The sequence below is a fragment of the Schistocerca serialis genome, chromosome 8, assembly GCF_023864345.2.
Source record: "Schistocerca serialis cubense isolate TAMUIC-IGC-003099 chromosome 8, iqSchSeri2.2, whole genome shotgun sequence".
Classification (NCBI taxonomy): Eukaryota; Metazoa; Arthropoda; class Insecta; order Orthoptera; family Acrididae; genus Schistocerca; species Schistocerca serialis.
Genome location: NC_064645.1, coordinates 630335309 through 630361367, shown reverse-complemented (window position 1 = coordinate 630361367; position 26059 = coordinate 630335309). Strand labels below are relative to the sequence as shown.

The 26059-nt window shown below is 43.2% G+C and overlaps 1 protein-coding gene across 6 annotated transcripts in view; it reads right to left on the bottom strand.

Moving 5' to 3' along the window:
* The window catches only part of LOC126417188 (ral GTPase-activating protein subunit beta), a 395509-nt gene extending 369700 nt beyond the window's left edge, over positions 1-25809 (bottom strand). For all 6 annotated transcript variants that reach the window (XM_050085090.1, XM_050085092.1, XM_050085093.1 and 3 more), the window contains exons 1-2: positions 25523-25809; positions 59-280 (exon numbers count right to left, since the gene is read on the bottom strand). In XM_050085090.1, coding sequence (XP_049941047.1) covers positions 59-280; positions 25523-25564 — 264 coding nt within the window. In that variant the 5' untranslated portion in view covers positions 25565-25809. The remainder of the gene's footprint in view (positions 1-58; positions 281-25522) is intronic.
* Positions 25810-26059: the final 250 nt, after the last annotated feature.

Below are 26059 nucleotides of genomic sequence, written 5' to 3'. Positions count from 1 at the left end.
AATGTCTCACTTTCAGACAATAGCTACAACACAAGTTTTGTATCTCATGAAAACTTACCTCCATACACCACATAACCTCTTTGTCAGTTGTAAGTGGGCTTGGCTCTGCAGCTTGAGTGAGGCCAAGATTTGATGCAAGCTGTTTGACAACTGCAACAGCAACATCTTTGCCTGCAGACATGGGAAACTTGGCCAGAACACTTTGGCTTTCTTCATTTCCATGCTGAACAAGAGATGTCAGAGAAGCCCACTCTGAATACATTCCACCACCCTCTGTGTCCTGAAAAACAAACAACGGCAAACTTTTTGTCACACAATTTTTCCATTTACTGTGGCACTGTAAAATTAATGTCACAGTATTTGCCACCTATGGGAACAGATAAGTGTAAGGGAATACTGTGGGGCTTGGAGAGAAAAAGTAGACGTCACCAATTATCTTCTAAGCCACTCATCCGAATGTCTTCATCCAAAATCATTGTGGTATTGACTGGTTGGCTGTACATCTACATGTTCAAACATATTCTGCAAGCCACTGCATGGTGCTTAGTGTAGGGTACCTTGTCCCAATATTAGTCGCGTGTGTTGTGTGTGTTTGAGGTTTACGGGCGCCAAACAGCGGGGTCATCAGCACCCAAACGCATAAAAACAGGAACACATGCAGTGAAGGGACTAAGACGAACAGCGAACAAGGGGAACAGCTAAAAGACACAGACCTGACGCAGTTCCAAATCCTCACATACAGAGGCAAAACAAGAGGAGAAGGAGTGCACTAAAAAAGGAATGGAAACACAAGGAAGGGAGGACAGGAACCGAAGGGAAACAAGGAGGTATTCGTGACTGGCGGACCTCTTACCTAAAATCTGGGTGAGCCAGTCATCCAGCAGCACATTAAAACCCTCTCCCTAAAATCCGAGGCAACAAATTGGACAGGACACAAAACCGTAAAACCTTAACCACAGACGTTGCGTCGTCTTTCAAAATAGAGGGCAAATCCGGTGGCAAAGAAACCACCGCCCTCTGGTCAGAGAATAAAAGACAGTCAAGTAAAATGTGGCGGACAGTAATCTGGACGCCACAAGCACTGCAGATTGGGGGATCCTCCCGCCGGAGTAAAAAACCATGTGTGAAGGGACTGTGCCCGATGCGGAGGCGAGTGAGGAGAACCTCATCCCGCCTGCATGACTGGTAGGACGTACGCCATGGCCACGTGGTGGCCTTGACCAGACGCAGCTTATTTTTACCGACTGCCAGCCACTCCTCTTCCCACTGATGCATAACGCGAAAACGCAGGATGGAGGTAACAGCATGGAGGGGGACGGCACATTCAACAACGTGAGGGAGGGAACATGCATCTTTGGCAGCCACATCCGCCAGTTCGTTTCCCCTAATACCCACGTGCCCCGGCACCCAGCAGAAGGAAACCTCCTTCCCCTGCCGCTGCAGGTGCAGTAGGGCATCATGGATGTTCTGGACGACCGTATCCGCTGGGTACAAGTGTTGCATGGTCTGAAGGGCACTCAGGGAGTCAGAACAGATGAGGAACTTACGACTGGGAACACATCTCATCTGCTCCAATGCCTGCAAGATCGCAAACAATTCGGCATCAAAGATGGTAAGTGCCGCAGGAAGCTATAACTTGACGAGTCGATCAGGGAAAACAACAGCACAACCAACAGAGTCCCCCTGTTTAGAGCCATCCGTAAATACTGGTACATGGTTGGGATGCTGGTTTAAAATATCATAAAATAAGGAGGTAAAAACAAACGCAGGAGTGCAGCTCCTCCGGTACTCCGACAAGTCTAAAAGGACGCTGGGCCTCTGGAGCAACCAGGGAGGCAGGCGAGTAAAACCTTGTCGTTGGGGGGCCACACGCTCCACACCAAGGGATTCAAGCAAATGCTTGGCACGAATCCCAAATGGTCTCGTTGCCCTGGGACGACTGGAAAAGAGACGTTCCATAGACGGTCGGGCAACGGTAGGGTACGCAGGGGAGGTAGGACAGGCAAGGAATTGACACACCCGTCGCACCATGAGGAGTTTCTGCCGGATGGCGAGCGGCGGTTCCCCTGCCTCAGCACACAGGCTGGGGATGGGACTGGTACAGAAGGCACCAGTGGCCAGCCTGATACCCTCACGGTGTACTGCGTCAAGAATCTTCAGATACGAAGGTCTTGCTGACCCATACACGGTGCAACCATAGTCAAGACGCGATCGGACGAAAGCCCTATAAAACTGCAGCAGACGCGCCCGATCTGCTCCCCAGGACCGATGGCTCAGACACTTCAAAATATTCAGTGCCTTCAGGGCCCGCACCTTGAGGTCTTTAAGGTGAGGCAACCATGACAGTTTGGAATCAAAAGTGAGGCCCAGGAACCACACAGTGTCGCTAAAAGGAAGAATGGTGTCCCTCAGACGCAATTCAGGGGAGGTAAAAAGACGTTGAGAACGATTAAAATGAACACACACACATTTGTCTGCAGAAAAGGTAAAACCCGTCTTCGCAGTCCATGCCTCTAATCGCTGTATCGTAAGCTGCAACTGCTGACTAGCAGTGACAAGACTGGAGGAAGAACAGAAAACAGCAAAATCGTCCACAAACAAGGAGCATTGGGCAGGACTCCGGATAGTGGACGTGATACTGTTAATGGCGACGGCAAAGAGGGTGACACTTAAAACGCTTCCCTGAGGAACACCATTCTCCTGCACATACAAATCAGATAGCACATTACCAACCCTATAGCGAAAGAGGCGGTGGGAAAGATGGGGAAGATGGGGAGACGGCCACGAAAGCCCCACTCATGGAGTTGATTGAGGATATGGCGGCGCCAAGTAGTGTCATACGCCTTATGAATGTCAAAGAATACACCTAGACAATGCTGGTTACGCAGGAAGGCCTGTTGGATGGCCGCCTCAAGCAAGGTCAAGTTGTCTATAGTTGAACGACGTCTCTGAAAGCCACACTGAGAGGGGCTAAGGAGCTGCCTGGCCTCGAGCAGCCATACCAGGTGACGGTTGACCATGCGTACCAACGTCTTCCCGACACAGCTCGTCAAAGCAATACTCTGATAACTACTGGGATGCGTTCAGTCCTTCCCCGGTTTGAGGAGGGGAATCAAAATCGCCTCCCGCCACGAGTCAGGGTACGTGCCGGATAACCATATCATATTAAAACAATTCAGGAGAACTTCCTTGGAAGGTAGTAACAAGTGCTGCAGCATGCTGTACCGGATTTGATCATGACCAGGCGCAGTATCATGAGCGACAGACAGCGCCGAATCCAATTCCCACATTGTGAAGGGGCAGTTGTAGGGCTCAGAATTTGGAGATCGGAAGTCCAAGTGACCCCTTTCGATGGCAGAAATCTGGATCACAGTTAATAGTGGCGGCAGATGCCGCAAAATGCATGGCCAGTGTCTGGGCAATGTCTCTCGGCGCCGTGAGAAGACTTCCCTGATGCAGCAATGCCGTGACAGGTAGTTGGCTGCGTTTCCAGGAAATCCTCCTGATGGCTTCCCATACTTTTGTAGAATTAGTGGAGCGGGAGATGGAGTTCAGGAACAATTGCCATGACCGTCGTTTGCTCTCTTTAATCACGCGCCGCGCTTTGGCCCTTGCCACCCGAAAGGCCGCAAGATTGTCAGCTGAGGGACGGCACTTGAAGCGGCGCAGAGCTGCACGGCGGGCTCGGATAGCTGAGCGGCACTCAGTGGTCCACCAAGGGACAGGGCGCCTCTTGGGATGACCGGATGACCGTGGGATTGACAATTCAGCAGCATGGGAGATCACGGCTGTAACATGGTCTACCCATTCGTGGACGCTGGCACGGTGTTCCAAAACAGCAAGTTGGCTGAAAAGTGTCCAGTCAGCTCGGCAGAGGTGCCACCGGGGCGGCACTGGTAACGCCATAGCCTCATCCAGGAGGCGAATCCAAAGGGGGAAGTGGTCACTAGAATGGAGGTCAGCAGCAACCTCCCACAGAGCAGAATCCGCGAGTGCTGGAGAGCAAAAGGAAAGGTCAATAGCTGATGACGACCCAGAAGCAGTACAGAAATGAGTGGGAGCACCAGAGTTGAGGATGCACAGTTCTTCAGACATCATGAGGCTTTCCAGAATGCGACCCCTGGGGCAAGTAGTCGAAGAGCCCCATAAGACATTATGAGAATTGAAGTCCCCCAGAAGAAGAAATGGGCGGGGGAGTTGGCTGATAAGGTCTGCGAGAGCCTCAGAGTCTATCGCATTGTGAGGTGGTAAGTAAAGTGAACAGACTGTGAGCCTCTGACCCACAAGAAGGTCAACTGCAACTGCTTGCAAGTCTGTAACGAGAGGGAGCTCAGATGAGGGGTGCATGTCACGGACAAAAACCGCAACACCACCCTTTGCCCTTTCCCCCGTCAGATCATCTTTCCGATAGACGGTATAGCCCCGTAAAGAAGGAGCATCAGTGGCCCAAAAATGTGTCTCTTGGAGACATAAGCACAAAGGGCACTCTCGTACAAGGAGTTGTAATTCGGCCACATGCGTCCTGCACCCATTCAGGTTCCACTGTAATATGGGAGCCAGTGATCAGGGGGGCTGAACTCTCACCCTGCCTCTGTGCTTTGGAGGAGAGCCCGTACTGGCTGGAGATTTATTCCTGGGGCGAGAAGATCGCCCCCGGTCGACGTCAATGTCCATCAGCTCCGATGACGACCCACGGGAGATGTCAGACAGTACGATGGCCTCGTCATCGGACCGACCCTGACTAGTCTCCTCAGGTGGCAAAACCTTCAGCTTCGGCGTCTTTGTCTTGGGGGGCTTAGAATGCAGAGCCTTGTCAACAGGTGGAGCATTACTCGCGTGGGCAGAAGGCCCCATATGGGGAGAGGGAGGAAGTACCCCAATGTCAGCAACCACAGCCTTGTCCGACGTTGCGGGGAGAGCCGCAGGTTGCAAAACAACCGCAGCAGCACAAGTGCACTGGCAAACGCAGGTATTAGTGCTAACACTAGCAACCTCCGTTTGCGTAGCAACAGTGGCCATTTGTACCGGTTTTTTCAAAGCGGAAGCGAAAGATGTTGTAAACACAGGAGGTTGCATGGCCTTAAAGAGCTTCTTGGCCTCACCATAGGGGATGTGCTTAGATGTTTTAATCTCCTGTATCTTCCGTTCGTCGAGATAGATGGGGCAGACCCGGCTCCAGACAGGGTGACTCCCAGAGCAATTCACGCACTTCACAGGCGATGAACAATCAGCTCCTTCATGGGCAGGCTGACCACATTTACCACAAGTGGCTATCCCATTGCACCCCCACGTAGTATGCCCAAAGCGCTGATATTTAAAGCAGCGCATTGGGTTGGGGAAATATGGCCTTACTGGCAAACGTAAGAACCCCGCTTTAACATGCTCTGGGAGGCGTGGGCAACTGAACGTGAGAATAAACGAGTCGGATTTGACTAGGTCCCCATCGACTCGTTTCATAATATGCTGCACGTCAACAATACCTTCATCAGCCCATTCAGATTTTAACTCGTCTGTGGGGATATCCACCAAGTCCCTACATGTCACAACACCCTTACTGTAGTTCAGAGTGGAGTGGAGCTCGGTCTCGATAGCGTACTCACCGAGACAGGCTGCTTTCCGAAGAGAAGCGACTTGACGCAACTAGATGTCTCAACTAAGAGAGTCCCATTGCGCAGTCGCTTCACAGATTTAAGTGTTCCTGCAATTCCCTCAAGACCCTTGTGGATGTAAAAGGGAGAAACCCTCTCAAAGCTACCCTCCTTCCGTTTAATAATCAAAAACACATTCTGATTATCAGCATGTGCTCTGTTACGACAGTCTGATAAATCTCGATCAACACTAGGCGCTGGAGGACTCGCAGCACGAAGTCGCTTCTTCGATGGGGTGTGTTTTCCTACCAGTGGCCCACCCAAGCCACTGGTAGGGGGAAATGTAGAGGTCGAAGGGTCCACTGCGGTCCCACGAGCAGCTAGGGAACGAAAGGTCCGCTCAGACGGAGCCCCGCGTGCCTGAGTAAGCCTGATACAACTGGGGTGCGGCAGGTGCCCCAGAGGTTGCCCGCTTGCGACTGTTCCACCCCAACAGCCATGCATCTCATAGGCGCGGAGCACACCGGAAGATTGAGGGGTTTTTATAGAGGTCGGCCTTCCTCGCAATCCAGGCGGTCAAGCCAAGATTACCATTCCCCGCAGCACACAACATTCCACCGCCGCGCCAGATGGTGGTCGCTGAAGCACGACCGGGGGTTACGGTGACAGGAGACTGGCGGCGCCGACCAGTCCCCAGCTCAGGACCCCGGGGTCGCCAAGCCCGTACTCAGCAAATGAATGCTGAGCCCCTGGGGGCCCAATATTAGTCATGTCATTTCATTTTCTGTTCCAGTCGCAAAAAGAGCGGGGGGAAAAGTGACTGTCAATATGCCTCCATACGAGCCTTAATTTCTCTCACCTTATCTTAGGAGTCCTTATGCAAAACGTATGTTGGTAACAGTAGAATTGTTCTGCAGTCAGCTTCAAATGCTGGTCCTCTAAATTTCTCCAATAATGTCTTGCAAAAAGAACATTGTCTTTCCTTCAGAGATTCACACCGAACTTCACAAAGCATCTCTGTAATACTTGCATGTAGATCGAACCTACAGGTAACAAATCTAGCAGCCCACCACTGAATTTCTTCGATGACTACTTTTAATTTGACCTGGTGGGGATCCCAAACATTCAAACAGTACTCAAGAATGAGTTGCACCAGTGCTCTATATGAGGTTTCCTTTAATGAAGAGCCACAGTTTACTAAAATTCTCCCAATAAACCAAAGTCTATCATTCACCTTTCCTACTACCATTATTAGGTGCTTGTTGCATTTCATATAGCTTTGCAACATTACGTCTGGATATTTAATTGATGTGACCATGCCAAACAGTACACTACTAATGGTGTATTATAGCATTTAAGGTTTTTTTCCTACTCATCAACCATTAACGAACACATTTCTACATTTAGAGCAAGCTGCCATTGGGGATTATGAGATGAAAAGCATGGTTATCAGTTCCTCATCCAGGAATTGTTCATCTGGAGTTAGCGACATCTGCCAGGAATGTATTCTGATGACGAATGTACGTAGGAGTGATAAAATTGGGGCATTAAAGCCAATACTATTGCCAGAGCTGAGAAACCATTTTTGAAGAAGTACAGAGATTTGGCCAATATGTAGGTCAGAGCAGACAAGGGATCTCCAAGGGCTCATCCATGGTGACAGAAGCCCCACAAGCATCCAACCCCTTCCAACCTGATTAACGGGAAAGACAGTTAAAGAACAAAGAATGCATTCTAGTCAGGAGATTCAGAACAGAAAAAGTGAGAAGACTAAAAATGTTATTACCATCAATGCGTAAAAAAGGATGAGAGAGATAAATAAGGCAACAGCTTGGTTAGGCCAGTGCTCAACAGCTGATGGAAGCAGTCCCACCACAGATGCGTTACAGTGTTACAGGGTACCCACTATTCAACAGAGTGCTACCCCTAAAATGGAAAAAAGATGCAACAGAACAAGAGGCAAATCTCACTTAAAAGCAATTAAAACAGAGTAAAAGAGAGACGGAAGAGGCAGCTGACAAAGACCGTAAGATCAAGGAGCCCCCAGACCCAGCAAGAAGCAGGAAATGAGCCAAACCCAATCACCCAACACGAAGATGGTTAAAACTTTATATCTCAGAAGATAAACCACATTCGCAGAGAAAATGGAGAAACAGTTCAGCTGTTCATGAATCATCCACTAATATCAAAGGCAAAGAATTCAGAAGACCATATTTAGTGTGGAAGGCCAGGAGTGGTGGGCAGCACACCAGGATAAGAGCAGGTATCTACAAGGTTCCTCAATCATAGTGTTGACACGGCTCATTACACAAAATAAAACTTTGATTAGTCTAGTATGATCAATGCGTAGATGACACAGGATGAAGGATTCCTTCCATGAGGAATGGAAGGAGGACTGCCATGCAGCAGCAGACTCTCTGATGGTGCAGAGTTTATTAGAAGGGGCAGTACTCCACCATATGTTGCTCCGTCTCCAAGTGAGCAGGAGACCATATATTCACCCGCAAATCAGAACCTGGGATCATCAAATCAAGTGTGGGATGAGCAATCATTTCTTTAGCCAAACGGTCAGCTGATTCATTCCCTGCGACACCCACATGACCTAATACCCAGAGAGGGACAACTGAGTGGGCAGTGTGGACTAAGGTCAGAGAGAAAGACATGACAACGAGTAACCGTGGCTGATGGCCTGGAGGCTGCTTACTGAGTCACTGTACATTAAAACACAGCCAAGGGAGATTTGTTTAATAAAATGTAGAGCTCTGTTAATGGCTGTAGGCTCTGCCATACATACACTACATGTTCCCAGCAATGCTGATGATCCTGAGCATAGCAGATTTAAAAGCAAATCCTGCCCTGTCCCTGATTTTAGAGTCATCAGTGTAAATGACAGTAGCATCCTGATAACCTTGGAGAACTGAAAGCAACACATGCCAAAAGTCATGGGACAGGCCGAAGCTTTTAGACTATAGAGTTGAGGGTGGTGGGGAGGGGGGGGGGGGCAGTAGGAGGTGTGAAGAGAGGGAGTGGAACAGAGTTTTATGGGAAGGTTTTGTCATTACATGACTGTTGGAGGGTACAAGACAACTTGGTAGACAAAATTTCTAGTTGGTGTGTGAAATGGCAGTTTGCTCTAAATGTAGAGAACTGCAAGTTAATGGCAGATGAGTAAGAAAAACATTACTGCAATGTTCGATTACAGCACTAGTGATGAATTGCTCAATACAGTCATGTCAATTAAATATCTAAGCATAATGCTGCAAAGCCAAATGAAATGAAGTAAGCACATACGAACAGTAGTAGGGAAGGCAAATGATCAACTTTGGTTCACTTGTAAAGGAGACTACATTGGAAGAACAGTGTGACCCATTCTTGGGTACTGCTTGAGTGTTGGGTATTCCTAACATGTCAGATCAAAGGAAGACAATGAAGAAATTCTGAGGCGGGCTCCTAGATTTGTTACCAGCAGCCTCACTCAACATGTGAGTATTATGGAAAGTCTTTGTGAACTCATGGGAATCCATTGAGGGAAGATGAAGTTTGTTTTGCAGATTATTGAGAAAACTTAGAGAATCAGCATCTGATGCTGACTGTAGCTGTCTACTCCAGCAACGTACATTTCACGTAAGGACCATGAAGGTAAGAGATGAGAAATAAGGGCTATTACAGAGGCATATAGAAAGTCTTTCTTCCCTCCGTCTACTTTCAAGTCAAAGAGGAAAGGAAATGATTAGCAGTGGTACAGTGTACCCTATGCTAACACCATATGGTGTGTGAGGAGTATGTATTTAGAAGCAGATATTGATGTAGACTGCACTGTGCTACTGCACTGGTATGTGAATTGTATACTAGTTACCTCTGAAGGGGGACATCCTGTGAATACTTAGAAACGTTTCTGTCATCTTTATGGACCCAATCAACCATACAGTTCAGTTCTTACTTTCACTCCTTCCATTAGGACAGTGAGATATATAATGATGGAATAACAAAAAGCTATATGAGACATGGATTGAATAGGACAATTAAGAAGAGATGAAGGAGGAAAGGAGACAGAGGAAAACAAAAAAGAATAAGCGAAAAGGTGGGAGTGGGGGAAGAAAAGATTAAGATGAAAAGGCAATTACAAGAAACATAGTGCAAAATTGATTAAATAATGGAAATCTACTAAATGGAAGGGGGGCTTTGGTTAATAGAGTTTAAGTCCAAAGGTTGGTGAGAAGTGAAGATGCACCATATAGCAAGTTCCCTTATCTGGATTTCATGGAAGTGATGTGGTAACACATTACTAGCACTGTTAGGAGTATGTGGGGTGTAAAGAGTGTTAAAAAAAGTCAGGAATGAACTATGTTAGTGCCAAATCTATCATTTTTGACATTTTTGGGGCAATTAGTGCCAAACTCAAGGTCATTTAACCCCGAGGTCGGGTTGGGAATAAGAAGATATCACATGTAAAGTGTAACTCTGGAACACAATACCCTTTCAACCAAGGTGTGTACAAATATGAAATACACAGAAATACGGTGGAACCAGGACATCATTAGCACTCCTAGACACGGTGGTAATGGTGGAGGAAGGGGGAGGGGGGATGTAGGGGATTATGGTGACATGTTATATGCTATAATAACTCTGGATTGCATGCTGAAATTTCAACCAAACTTAGTACACATAGTAGCGTAATATATAGAGAAAAGTACTGTAGGGTAAGATATCCTTATTTATCCAGAAGAGTTAGGGAAGTAATGACACATAATCCAAACTCTGAAATGTCTGGAGCAGTGTGCATGTCGCTTCTCAGCAAGAAGTTTAGGCTAACGCTCTGAGAAACTCTGACACTATTTTAAGCAAGGTTCATCACACAGCCCTGTCATTTGAAAGAGCATCACCCACACAATGTGCATCTGGTGTTGACTTTCATATGGCTAAAGTACATCCTACGAAATGTTATTCCCTGAAATCAAATGATGAAACGGCAATGTAATTATCTACAGATCCCATTGTTCCCATCATAGAAAAGTTCAAGAAAGGCAATTAGGAATGTAATTAGAAACTCCTTGTCAACACTGACTCAAGCAAAAATTGTGCACATCCTCGAACGCTATGTGGTGTAGATAGAAATTCAAGTAGTAGTAGATAGTAGTTGCAGTAGCATTAATCGTAGTATAGTTAACAATAAACTCTAACAGTATTATGTTTAAATGATTTGGACGCTTTATGTGAGGAGCATTGTGATTTCTCTAAAACTAAATGGGTCGCACACAAAACTCTGGAGCACAACACAGTTAACACTTCATGCCATTCTTCTTTTTTTCTGGGACGGACATATGCCTTTTGCTACGGAGGAAGTAATTAAAGGGGAACACTATTGTTTACAAGCATAATGGGATGTGATAACAGCCGCAGTTAGTCGATGGGTGACATCGATGGTTGTAACTAAGAAGTCTAACGGTACACTACAGAGCTGTGATGCTTAAAAAACCCCTATCGACACTTAATTTAATGTAGATGATTATATGACTGTATGAGCGTAAGAGCTACTTGCTAAGTTATCGGTGGGCCAGTTCTATTCTATGATGATTTGGCAGATGCTTACCTGCATTTATTCTTAGATGTAAAATCAAAGAATTTTACAGTCAACAATATACATTTCAGGCTGTATCAGTATAAAATATTACCCCTTGCGGTTGCAAAATCTGCAACAATATTTCAAAACTACTTGTAGAAGTTTATGCACGGAGGAACATATGTCGCAAATTTATCTAGATGACATAAAAGTCATTGAGTCTACACAAGAGCAACATTTCAACAACTTCAAAACAGATAAAATTAGAAGTAGTGGGATCAAATACAAATTAAATAAATATAACTTTTTCTCAAATGCAACATCAGTATCTTGATCATGTGGTGAACGAGCACATCAAAGCAAATGACAATCTCCCTGCACACAAAGATTTGAAGAAGCTCCAGTTGCATACAGCAAATTATTTCAGCAAATCTGTACTGAACTCTTCGGAAATATATCACCATCTCAACTATCTTCACAAAAGGGGCATCTAATGTCACTGGTATGCCATGAGTAAAGAAGTATTATTAAAGTTAAAAACGTGTTTTAAATCTACTCTCAGTCAGGTCACATTTATATCATGCATACAGTTTACACCTGGCAATAGATGCTTTACATAGAGAGACACCATGCTATCACATAAGTCACATGATGGCACGGAACAGTCCGCTGCTTATAAGCCTAAAACATTAAAAGCAGCATTGCTTATTTTATTATGATACCAAGAAATTCCACGTCTTCCTACACAGAAGAAAGTTCCATCTTATCATGGCCCACAAGCCACTAATTGAATTCTTTGGCCCCTTAGCAAATGATTACAGTGATGAACACTGTTTCTGAACAACTGCAATTATAAGACACACTGCCATTCCATTGTTCAACATGTCAGTGACCCGAAGGATATACCAATGGCTTCTAATTATGAGTGAGGTAAACAAGAGAGCCTTTATTTCCAGCTCGATGAAATTATTAGGGACACAATGAAAAAATACGTCACAGTCCAGGAAGTGGCCATGCTTATCTTGGCTGATCAGAGCAACTGCCCCCCTCCCCCCTTGTTTTTGGGGTCATTAGTCTTCTGAATAGTTTGATGCAGCCCACCACGAATTCCTCTCCTATGCCACCAACCTCTTCATCTCAGAGTAGCACTTGCAACCTACATCCTCCATTATTTGCTGAATGTATTCCAATCTCTGTCTTCCTCTATATTTTTTGCCCTCTATAGCTCCCTCTAGTACCATGGAAGTCATTCCCTCCTGTCTTAGCAGATGTCCTATCATCCTGTCCCTTCTCCTTATCAATGTTTTCCACATATTCCTTTCCTCTCCGATTCAGCATGGAAACTCCTCATTCCTTACCTTATCAGACCATCTAATTTTCAACATTTGTCTGTAGCACCACATCTCAAACACTTCGACTCTCTTCTGTTCTGGTTTTCCCACAGTCCATGTTTCACTACCATACAATGCTGTACTCCAGATGTACATCCTCAGAAATTTCTTCCTCAAGTTAAGTCCTATGTTTGATACTAGTAGACTTCTCTGGGCCAAGAATGCCCTTTTTGTTGCTAATCTGCTTTTGATGGCCTCCTTACTCCATCCGTCACTGGTTATTTTACTGCCTAGATAGCAGCGTTCCTTACCTTCATCTACTTCGTGACCATCAATCCTGATGTTAAGTTTCTCGCTGTCCTCATTTTTGCTACTTCTCATTACTTTAAACTTTCTTTGATTTACTCTCAATCCATATTCTATACTCATTGGATTGTCCATTCCATTCAGCAGATCATGTAATTCTTCTTCACTTTCACTCAGGACAGCAATGTCATCAGCGAATCATATCACTGATATCCTTTCACTTTGAATTTTAATTCCACTCCTAAACCTTTCTTTTATTTCCATCATTGTTTTTCGACACACAGATTGAATAGTAGGGGTGAGAGACTACATTCCTGTCTTATACCCTTTTTAATCTGAGCACTTTGTTCTTGGTCGGCCACTCTTATTAATCCCTCTGTGGTCTTACACATATTGTATATTACCCCTCTCTCCCTATAGCTTTCCACTATTTTTCCCAGAATTTCAAACATCTTGCACCATTTTACACTCTCAAACGCTTTTTCCAGGTCAACATATACTACGAACATGTCTTGATTTTTCTTTAGTTGTGCTTCCATTATCAACCGCAATGTCAGAACTGCCTCTCTTGTCCTTTTACCTTTTCTAAAGCCAAACCTATCATCATCTAGTGCAGCCTCAATTTTCTTTTCCATTCTTCTGTATATTATTCTTGTCAGCAATTTGGATGCATGAGCTGTTAAGCTGACTGTGCGATAATTCTTGCCCTTGTCAGCCCTTGCAGTCTTCAGAATTTTGTGGATGATATTTTACCAAAGTCAGATGGTATGTCATCAGACTCATACATTCAAAACACTAATGTGAAAAGTCGTTTCATTGCCACTTCCCCCAATGATTTTATAAATTCTGATGGCATGTTATCGATCCCTTCTGCCTTATTTGATCTTAAGTCCTCCATAGCTCTTTTAAATTCTCCTTGACTCCTGTTTCTTCTTCTATCACATCAGACAAATGTTCCCCCTCATAGAGGTTTTCAATGCATTCTTTCCACCTATCCACACTCTCCTCTGCATTTAACAGTGGAATTCCTGTTGCACTCTTAATGTTACCATCCTTGCTTTTAATGTCACCGAAGGCTGTTTTGACTTTCCTGTATGCTGAATCTGTTCTTCTAAAAATCATTTCTTTTTTGATTTCTTCACATTTTTCACACAGCCATTTCACCTTGGTTTCCCTGCACTTCCTATTTATTTCATTCCTCAACAACTTGCATTTCTGTATTCCTAAATTTCCCTGAACATTTTTGTACTTCCTTCTTTCATCAATCAGCTGAAGTATTTCTTCTTTCTTTACAGTTACCTTCTTTGTACCTACGTTTTTCTCTCCAGCTTCTGTGACTGCCCTTTTTAGAGATGTCCATTCCTCTTCAACTGTACTGCCTATTGGACTATCGCTTACTGCTGCATTTATAGCCTAAGAGAACTTCAAGGGTATCTCGTCATTCCTTAGTACTTCCATATCCCACTTCTTTGCATATTAATTCCTCCTGACTAATGTCTTCAAACTTCAGCCTACTCTTCATCACTACTATATTGTGATCTGAGTCTATATCTTCTCCTGTGTATGCCTTCCCTACACTACTGAAATGGAACTATGTCTCGATACACCCAATTCAACATTAATCAGGGTATAGTTTTACTGACCACAGGAGAGTCAAAGCGTCGAGTTCTGATCTAAACTATGTTGCAGCCTCTCATCCTCAGACTATGTCATGAGAAACATTGTCACACATCTAGGATGTATGCATTGTCAAGGTGTTACATATTTTGGTTGAGTATTGATGTGGAAGTCAAACTTCTGGTCCGAGTCTACCAAGCATGCATAAAACCAGTCGCATCCAATGCAAAATTTCTTCCACTGGTTTTCACACAATTATCCACGGGACCATGCATACATAGACTTTGAAGGAAGAAGGAAGGAAAGAAAGAAAGACAGGGTTCAACGTCCCATCAATATCAAGGTCATTACAGATGGAGCACAAGCTTGGATTGTATCACGGATAGGGAAGGAAATCGGCTGTACGCTTTCAAAGGAACCATCCAGCAGTAGCCTGAAGCAATTTAGGAAAATCATGGAAAACCTAAATCTGGATGGCTGGACATGGTTTTTGATCATCATCCTCCCAAATGTGCATCCAGTGTGATAACCACTGTGTCACCTCGCTCAGTACATTGACTTTGAGGGTCTTTGAAAGAGGCTATCTGGTTGCTTATCATAGGCACCCTCAGTAATTTCCCATACATTGCCCAGGTGTTGCCAATGACATGAGCACTTACAATCTGTGCAATAGTGATGATCTTCACCACTGATGGGCGCTACACATCACTGTATCCAACAACAGTCTACATTTCAGATCAGTTGAGATCTGTTCTTTCTGCCAAAGGAACGGTATGTCATATCTGACCAGCACTCAGTTTTATTCTGCACTAAACTCTGAAGATAGATGTTGATCAATACGATCAAGGCACAAATGGACAAACTAATAATGACAGTGACCTCTGAGGAAAGTCAGACCTATTTTCTTGTATCATACAGACTGACACCTGTACACAGCTGTGGCCAGTAGTGATGATGCATGGGGGTCAATTAAAGTTTGCAGTACCATCCATCTGCTTTGATTCCCCATGTAACTGTGCTGTGAGGCAACACAGTGACAGCATATTTGAAATTGTTTATGTTTCCAGGGGGTGTGTTGGAGTATGCAATGGCATTCTCTGGTGTTGGTTGGTTGGTTGTTTTGGGGAAGGAGACCAGACAGCGTGGTCATCAGTCTCATCGGATTAGGGAAGGATGTGGAAGAAAGTCGGCCGTGCCCTTTCAGAGGAACCATCCCGGCATTTGCCTGGAGTGATTTAGGGAAATCACAGAAAACCTAAATCAGGGTGGCCGGACGCCGGATTGAACCGTCGTCCTCCCGAATGCGAGTCCAGTGTCTAACCACTGCGCCACCTCGCTCGGTATCTCTGGTGTTGGATGATTATGTTTCTAGATTGTTTGTGAGTGATAGTGATCCACTATACTGCTTTTGTGCTATTTGTAAGAATAATATTGGAAGTGTTGTGGCAGTTTGTTAGTCAGTTACTTTAATGCTGGCAGTTACAGGAATAGATTAGTTTTTGGGTTTGGTTCAAATGGCTCTGAGCACTATGGGACTTAACTTCTGAGGTCATCAGTCCCCTAGACTTAGAACTACTTAAACCTAACTAACCTAAGGACATCACACACATCCATGCCCGAGGCAGGATTCGAACCTGCAACCGTAGCGGTTGCACGGTTCTTGGGTTTGGAATTACTAATGCAGTGTGCTCTTTATGGCCGGAGATTTAATTTTATGTTTTGTATTTTGTCAGCTATGGGTATGACAATGAAGTTCAGGAGTGGTGGTGGTGGTTGTTGCGATGTTTAAGGGGGACTAAACAGCTAAGGTCGTCAGTCCCCCAGAAGTTCAGGAGTAGGACAGTGCATGTAGCAATGGCAGATGACATGATGAATATGATTAAATTCCTACAGTTGCTCGGTCACTTTTGTGGAGCTACTGCATCTCAGACCAGGGATCAGTATATGTGGCATTGTCAACAAGACACGTGTGGTTTCTGGTTCGAGAATTCTATGGTGTCCATTCAAGAAATTGTGTTGATGATGTATTATTTTAGCTGTCACGCGTGAGACAGATGACAGTGCCGTAATTGTGTTGGGAAGAATGGCTGGCATCTATGGTTTTTGTTCTCCCTCTCTCTCTCTCTCTCTCTCTCTCTCTCTCCCTGTGTGTGTGTGTGTGTGTGTGTGTGTGTGTGTGTGTGTGTGTGTGTGTGTGTGTGTGTGTGTGTGTGTTGGGTGGTGGCAGGAGGGGGGGAGGACAACCTAGGTACTGTCAGCTCCACTTGGTTGATCACTGTAGTGTGTATTCTCATGTTGTGTTGTTCACTGTAGGTAATTATTTGGACTGTGACTGGAAGATATGTGGAGTTTGTTTTATCTACATTAAGGAGGTTACATTTTCGATATTAGATACGAGTGAGCTTCGATGGTGTGGGGTGCACCGACTTCACTTCAGCTGTATAGGTCAGGTGGAGGGTTTGATACTGGCTCTGGCAAGCTGTGTACCGTTATGTGGCATAGTGGATCTCTTTTGAGCTATACACGGTGTCCCGGGAGGAAGGGTCAATATTCAGGGATATAACAGCAATGATCACTCAAAGCAAGAAAGTCTAGTAAACACGGGCTCTATAATGCATGTCTTAAGAGGTATGAGCACTTCTTCGATACTGTGAAAGAAATCTCTTCTACTGCAAGCTCTTTGCTTTCTATATTTTGGGAGGAGGTAGTATGGGTCAAAACAAGAAACAATTGTCTAGTAAATAGGGGCTCTAAAATGCATACCTTCCAAGCTACGAGCACTTGTTCAGTACAAGAGATGTGTTTCAAGCAGCGAAGATGAACAACTGCTCAGAGCTGTTACGGTATGCATTTTACAGCCCATATTTGCTAGACCTTTTTGCTTCTAATAATCATTCCTGTCATATGCCTGAATACTGACAATTCCTCCTGGGACATCTTGTATTTCCAGTACCAGGTGTTATCGTGGACTTTCTTTAAGCAATATAACTCGAGTAAAATTCAAATACCAGTTTCTTAAGGTACTTATATTGGTGTTTTGTCACTGTTGAGGAATTTGTTTGCTTGATTCATGTGTATTTGTTTTGTTATGACTTCATTATTAGGATTGTCATATATTTAGTTTGTCTCCAACTGAAACCCCATAATCCCTGTAGTTGTCAGATTAGCTTCATGTTATTTCTGCAATTAAAATTTTTTTATATTACTTGTGTCTGTTCTTGTGTGTAAAGTGTGGCATCACGGTTGTCATATTGCATCAGTTTAAAATTAATGTCCACCACCTTGATGATATCAGGGGTCAAACCCAAAGGATAGTACCATAATCCCAAAGTGAGGTACCCTTTTTGATCTCCTACACCTTAATCAGTGAGCCCAATTTTCAAGCAACACAAATTATGGGCTCGCTAGTCTGGGCTCTCATATACAGTCATATAGCTATGTGAAATTAAGGATTCATCACAGATCATATGTAGCATTGTTCATTTTATGCAGTAGTAAAACAAAAGCACCTCCTGTGATAGTGCGATTAGCTCCGACTGAGGAAGTTGGATGCTCTTATGTGCTCAATAGGATATCATGAGGACCCAAGCAACCACCCGAGACTGTGATTGCAGATAACTATGTCTCTCAGAGCTGCCCCATGTCTTGACCACAGCCTCCAAGAATTCAACATACTACCCACCAAAGTTCCTCTCCTCGAGTTGTGGTGAGGTATGGGTATGGGTATGACCTCCAATATAGGTGATAACTATGAGGTCCCCTGGAGGTTGTACCACTGTCCTCACTAACTGAAGTGCAACTCCTGCCAGCAGAAGAAGTCCCTGAGGTGACAATTATGGGAATGACACTCTTCGAAACATCAGATGATTTCAACCAATTGGAAGCTTGAGAACTCTATATCAGCTCAACTTACTGGGAAAGACAACAAGATTTTTGTTCTGTTCACTGGAATTGATTCAGTCTCGCATTACTTGCAGTCATAGCATTTTTTCTCTACAGCATTTTCGACTAGTTACTTAGCATCAATCTTGTGTTCCACACACACACACACACACACACACACACACACACACACAAAGGCAACTTGCCTTACTTAGTGTCAGGCTATGACATTTAAGAATCTATTGAATTTGGGGTTGCTAGGGTCATTGATGAGAAGCATTGTGTCAAGTGACTGACAGATGTGGGTGTGTGGTATGGGTACAATGATTAAGTAACAGGTCAAATCCAGGTAATCATCAAGTTCTTACATATGAAGTCACGCAGCGAACACATCACACAGTCTGCGAAGATGTAGGAATTGCCAGTGGTGGGGCTGGAGTAAGATACGGTGGTATGTGGGTGAATGGGAATAGTATTTATACTGGGAATGATTACAAAGGTAGCAACCTTGAGACAGGACTAATGGTCTGGGAATGTTACATAGTTTCCCTAGGTGTAAAATTTTCTGGTTTCCCAACCAAATTTAACAGACTGAAAATTAAGTCTAAAAAATGTCAAGGAATCCTAGACATTACAAACCAAGTTTGACACAGGACCCTTTTCAGTTGCTTCCATGATGGATGGACTAGAGCGTGACCACTTGCAAGACCATTATTGCAAGGAAAAGGCACACATTTAGAGGACAACTGTACTCGCTGCCAAAAACAAACCCAATAAGGTTTGTCAGTCCACAGACAGAACACGTAACTTGAGTAAGGTATGACTGAAAATGAAAGACCTTTCACTAAAACCAAAAATAACAGAAAAACTAACTTCATGAACATAGGTGGAAAAAACTTCACAAGAAAGAAAAAACATTTCCAAATGATTAATGGAAAATCTCATATAAAGATGTGAAACAAATACTAACAAAGAGATAGAGGGGCTGGCCAGTACTTACCTCAGCTCAGTACAGCCGATAGATACACATAAAACAGAACTGAAAATTTACGTTCCTAGCTTTCGGAACAAATGTTCCTTCATCGGGGAGGAGAGAGGGGAAAGAAAGGGAGGGAAAGGAGATTCAGTTACTCACAACCCAGGTTATGAAGCAACAGGGAAAGGAAAATAGGGACGGTAGCAAGGATGGAGGCATGGTTGTCAGAGGGAAGCCAAAGATATTCTACTGTAAGTACTGTGCCAGCTTCAAACCAAAGAGGATGCATACAGAAGTAAAGAGGTATATAGTATAAAGATAAAACAACTATGTAGGATGAAAAGATGCGTGAATGGCTAAAGAGGAAAGGGAAAGAGGAGAAGACTGAAGAGTGAATGGGAGTGAGGTTGTTTAACGTAGGTTCAGTCCATTTCCACGTTTACAAGTTCACAAAGTCTTAGCTTGAAGAAGTATTTTCACAATCACAGTCCTATGTGAAACAAAGCTAATGGTGAGTCCATACTATGATTTTATATTGTCCAGATTATGACATTATTTTTGAAAAGCTGCAGTTCTCCAAATGGAAATTTTTTCTAAGATATTCTAAAGTGGTGTACAAAGCAATGATATATATAAATTTATAATTATTTTGTTAATGCATTTTGCCTTTTGTGTGTGTGTGTGTGTGTGTGTGTGTGTGTGTGTGTGTGTCTGTTGCCTATGAGGCTAACCTATGCCTCTAGCTACTCAACAGATCAGTATTCTACCATAATCAAGATCTTATATTTATATTGTTGGTCCCACCTCCCAATGAACCATGAACCTTGCTGTTGGGGTGAGAGGGGGGGGGGGGGGGGGGGGGGGGAGTCTTGCGTGCCTCTGCGATACAGGTAGCCGTATTGTAGGTGCAACCACAACGGAGAGGTATCTGTTGAGAGGCCAGACAAATGTGTGGTTTCTGAAGAAGGGCAGCATGCCTTTCAGTAGTTGCAGGGGCAACAATCTGGATGATTGACTGTTCTGGCCTTGTAACATTAACCAAAACAGCCTTGCTGTGCTGGTGCTGCAAATGGCTGAAAGCAGGGGAACTACAGCCATAATTTTTCCTGAGGGCTTGCAGCTCTACTGTATGGCTAAATGATGATGGCATCCTCTTGGGTAAAATATTCCAGAGGTAAAATAGTCCCCATTTGGATCTGTGGGTTGGGTGTACTCAGGGGGACGTCGTTATCAGGAGGAACAAAACTGGCATTCTATGGATCGAAGCGTGGTATGTCAGATTCCTTAATTGGGCAAGTAGTTTAGAAAATTTAAAAAGGAGAATGGACAGGTTAAAGTTAGATATAGCGGGAATTAGTGAAGTTTGGCGGCACGAGAAGCAGGATTTCCTGTTAGGTTATAAACACAAACTCAAATAGAGGTAATGCAGGAGTAAAAAAAATAGGAACTCAGATAAGCTACTATGAACAGCATAGTGAACACATTACTGCACCCACGATAGACATGAAGTCCACACCCACCACAGTAGTACAAGTTTATCTGCCAACTAGCTCCGCAGATGAGGAGGAGATTGAGGAAATACATGATGAGATAAAAGAAATTATTTATATGGTTAAGGGAGGCAAAAATTTAATAGTCATGGGGGACCAGAATTTGATAGTAGGAAAAGGAAGAGAAGGAAACGTAGTAGGTGAATATGGACTGGGGGAAAGGAAAGAAAGACGAAGTCGCCAGGTAGAAATAAGCACAGATTGTAGTTTAATAATAACTAACACTTGGTTTAAGAATCATGAAACAAGGTTGTATATGTGCAAGACACCTGGAGACACTGGAAAGTTTCATATTGATTATATAATGATAAGACAGAGATTTTGGAACCAGGTTTTAAACAGTAAGACATTTCCAGGGGCAAATGTGGGCCCTGACTACAGTTTATTGATTATGAAGTGCAGATTAAAATAGAAGAAACTGTAAAAAGGCAAGATTCTAAGAAGATTGGATGTGGATAAACTGAAAGAACCAGAGGTTATAGAGGGTTTCAGAGGGAGAATTAGTGAACTATTGACTAGAATAGGGGAAAGGAAGACAGTATAAGAAGAATGGGTAGCTTTGGGAGATGCAATAATGAATATAGAAGAGGATCAAGTAGGTAGAAATCATTGGGTAACACAAGAGATATTGAATTCAATCAATGAAAGGAGAAAATATAAAAATGCAATAATTGAGACAGGTGAAAGGGAATACAAACATCTAAAAAGTGAGATCGATAGTTAAGTACAAAATTGCTAAGCAGGAGTGGCTGGTGGACAAATGTAAGGATGTAGAAGCATATATCACTAGGGGTAAGATGGATGCTGTCTAAAGGAAAATTAAAGAGACCTTTGGAGTAAAGAGAACTTACTTGTACGAATACCATGAGCTCAGATGGAAAACCAGCTCTAAGCAGAGAAGGGAAAAGAGAAAAGTAGGAAGGAGTACATAGAGGGTCTATACAAGGAGATGAACTTGAGAGCAATATTATGGAAATGAAAAAGGATGTAGATGCAGATGAGAAGGGAGATAATGCATGAAGAATGTGAAAGACTTAAGTTGAAACAAGTCCCTGGGTGTAGACAACATTCCGTTAGAGCTACTGATAGCCTTGGGAGAGCCAGCCATGACAAAACTCTTCCATCTGGTGAGCAAAATGTATGAGGCAGGTGAAATACCCTCAGACTTCAAGAAGAATATAATAATTCCTATTCCTAAGAAAGCAAGTGCTAACAGATGAGAAAATGACTGAACTATCAGTTTAATAAATCACAGTTGCAAAATAGTAACATGTTACAGACGAATGTAAAAACTTGTAGAAGCTGACCTCGGAGATCAGTTTGGATTCCGTAGAAATATAGGACACACGAGGCAATACGGACCCCATGATTTATCTTAGAAGATAGGTTAAGGAAAGGCAAACCTACATTTCCAGCATTTGTAGGCTTAGAGAAAGCTTTCGACAATGTTGATTGAAACTCTCTCTTTCATATCCTGAAGATGGCAGGGGTAAAATACAGGGAGTGAAAGGCTACATACAATTTGTACAGAAACCAGATGGCAGTTACAAGAGTTGAGGGGCATGGAAGGGAAGCAGTGATAGAGAAGGTAGTGAGACACAGTTGTAGCCTATCCCCGATGTTATTCAGTCTGTATATTGAGCAAGCAGTAAAGGAAACAAAAGAAAAATTTGGAGTAGAAATTAAAAATCTACGGAGAAGAAATAAAAACTTTGTGGTTTGCTGACGACATTGTAATCCTGTCAGAGACAGCAAAGGATCTGGAAGAGCAGCTGAGCAGAACAGACGGTGTCTTGAAAAGAGGATATAAGATGAACATCAACAAAAGCAAAATGAGGATAATGGAACATAGTCGACTTAAATGAGGTGATGCTGAGGGAATTACGATAGGAAATGAGACGCTTAAAGAAGTAGATGAGTTTAATCATCTGGGAAGCAAGATAATGATGATGATTGAAGTAGGGAAGATATAAAATGTAGATCACCAATGGCAAGAAAAGCGTCTTTGAAAAAGAGAAATTTTTTAACATCAGGTACAGATTTAAGTGTTAGGAGGTCCTATCTGAAAGTATTTATATGGATTGTAGCCTTGTATGAAAGTGAAACACGACGATAAACAGCTTAAACAAGAAGAGAATAGAAGCTTTTGAAATGTGGTGCTACAGAAGAATGATCAACATTAGATGGGTAGATCACTTAACTAATGAGGAGGTACTGAATAGAATTGGGGAGAAGATGAATTTGTGGCACAACTTAACTAGAAGAAGGGATTGGTTGCCAGGACAAATTTTCAGGCATCAAGAAATCACAAATTTAGCACTGGAGGGAAGCGTCAGGGGTACAAATCATAGAGGGAGGCCAACTGATTAATACAGTAAGCATATTCAGAGGGATGTACGTTGCAGTAGTTACTCGGAGATGAAGAGGCTTGCACAGGATAGAGTAGCACAGAGAGTTGCATCAAACCAGTCCTTGGACTGAAGACCACAGCAGCAACAGCGACAACAACATTGTTGGTTTCACCAAGTCACAACCAAATTGTTGCCTTTCATCCTAAACTAGAGTATACTATATATAATGCTGTAACCACAACCTAAATTTCAGAAAGGTATGTAAAACAAAAGAAAGGTATTATTGCTATGTTCTGTTCTTTCCCTTTTGGAAATCAGTAGGGAATTCAATATTCAGAGATCTACAAGGTCAAGACTGTGCTGAGAATATCAAATTTCAGGCATTATCTCTCACCACAGATTACGCAGTGGTCAACGGCCTTCACTTAATGACCAAGAGCAGTCGTATTTGCATACAGTTGTCAGTGCTAACAGAAAAAGCAACCCTGCATGCAATAATTACGGAAATCAATGTGGGACATACGATGAACAAATCTGTTATTACAACTCGGCTAAATTTTGTGGTAATGCGCTATGGCCGCAGATGAAGGACATTAGTGCCTTTACTAACAGCATGACACCACCTGCAGCACCTCTCCTGGACTTGTGACCATATCAGTTGGACCCTAGATGACTGGAAAACTACAGCCTGGACAGCTGAGTCCTGGTTTCAGTTGGTAAGAACTGACTGTGACACAGACACCATGAAACCATTTATTTATTTATTCAATCGTATGGCTAGGGCACCCCCATCAGGCAGACCAATCACCGGGTGCTGGCCTTTCAATCTGACGCCACTTTGGCGACCTGCAGTCGATGAGGATGATGACAAGGACAGCACAACACCCAGTCCCTGGGTGGAGAAAATTCCCCAACCCAGCCGGGAATCGAAAATGGGCCCAGAGGATTGACAATCTGTCACGTCTACCATTCAGTTTCCGGGGGCCGACACGAAACCATTGTCAACAAGGCACTCTCCAAGCTGGTGGTGGCCTCCATAATGGTACAAGCCGGTTTACATGGAATGGATGGGTCCACTAGTCCACCTGAATTAATCATTAACTAGAAATTGTTATGTTCAGTGCTTGGCGATTATTTGCAGCCATTTGTGGACATCATAGTTCCCCCATAACAATGGCAGTTTTATGGATGACAATGTGCCATGTCGCTGCACCATAATCATGGTTTGAAGCACATTCTAGAAAATTTGAGTTAATGATTTACCACCCAGTTCACTTATGGGACATAAACGGAAGGTCAGATCATGCCCAAAATCCGGGACTAGTGTAGCAGGGGATACAACCCGTCGGCTTTGGACATTGACGTCACAAGTCGCCAATCGAGAAGCGATTCTTCTTAGTGTTGTAGCTCCCTTCAGTGGCTGATAAGTGTTTTTTGGCTTTTTTAAAAAAAATATCACGAGATAGAATAAACAGATCCACTTTATTAAGCAATCAGTAAAAAAACGAAACTGAAACATAACAGCAAAAGCGAAAATGGTAAACTGCTATATGGCGACTTGTGAAGTCATTGTCCAAAGCCAACGGGTTGTATCCCCTGCTACACTAGACCACAAAATCCTGATCTGAAACACTTTCACAACTCTCGACAGCTACAGCGGCAGCATGGCGCAGTATTTCTGCAGGAGTTCCAATGACATGTTGAGTCCATACCATGTTAAGTTGCTGCACTGTGCCAGGCAAAAGGAGGTCCGACACAGTGTTAGGAGGTATACCATGACTTTGGTCACATCAGTGTACAACAGATAATGACATATGGCAAATAAGTCAGCAATAACAAACATGCCTACAGAATATACATAATTTTCTGTATCTACAAAATGATCTGTTCCAAATGAATAGCATAAACCGAATAAACAGCTGCTAAAACAATTTATTTCCAGTAACCTACTAGAACCAAGTTTTCTAGAATACCTCCCTACATCTGGTTATGGCTAGCAGATTTGAGTTTGATGGATAAATTAAAAACAGAAAAGCCTGCTACTGCAAATGAGTAAGTCTTATTAGTAATTGTATCAGATACAGATATCGCTTAACATACAATATCGGACAAGTATTGTTGACAATAGGATTCTTGGAACCACAATGAGTGTAAATGAAGGAAAGCATAATGAATGAATAACAGATCTGAAATGTATTACCCACAGGACGATTTCTGTAGATAAACGATGTAAACAGTCAAATATAAATAAACAAAACAACCAACTGGAAAATTTATATAAGTTTGGGCTTGAATATTATGTTTATTCATGGCACCAGCATAAGACAGCCTTGTTTTTAGTACTTAACGATATTAACGTACCTTGATATTATAGTTAACTCGATTGAAGACACCTAAATTCATATGGAAATGTTTATGCTGAAGTATGTAGCTGAAACTGAATAAATATTTATTTCCTTGTGTTGATGTTAACTTTTTACTTAGTAAACATCGTTAAAGGCACGAGGTATGAACTGTGTTGAATGACGTCCATCGTCCACGATACGTGCTTCAGCAATTCCGTGTGTCACTACATCACCCAGGTTTTAAAACATAAACTCTAAATTTGACAGGAGTCGAAGTCTGCAAAACAATCGTACATCCAAAGCTTGTACCCATCCACTTGAAAATAAAAACCTATAACTCCACTGCAAAGATCTTCAGAAAGACATGATAGCTGGCGCCGCTTTTAATTACAACAAACGCTCAATTCATTATTTTGAACGACGAAAAATGTGCTCGTTCATAGCCAGTATGAGCACAGATAGAATATTTATTTTTATTTAGTTATTTGTTCATCCAGGAAACGTCTCACAATGATATAGGATTTTTCATCGCAATACAATTAAAATAAATAGC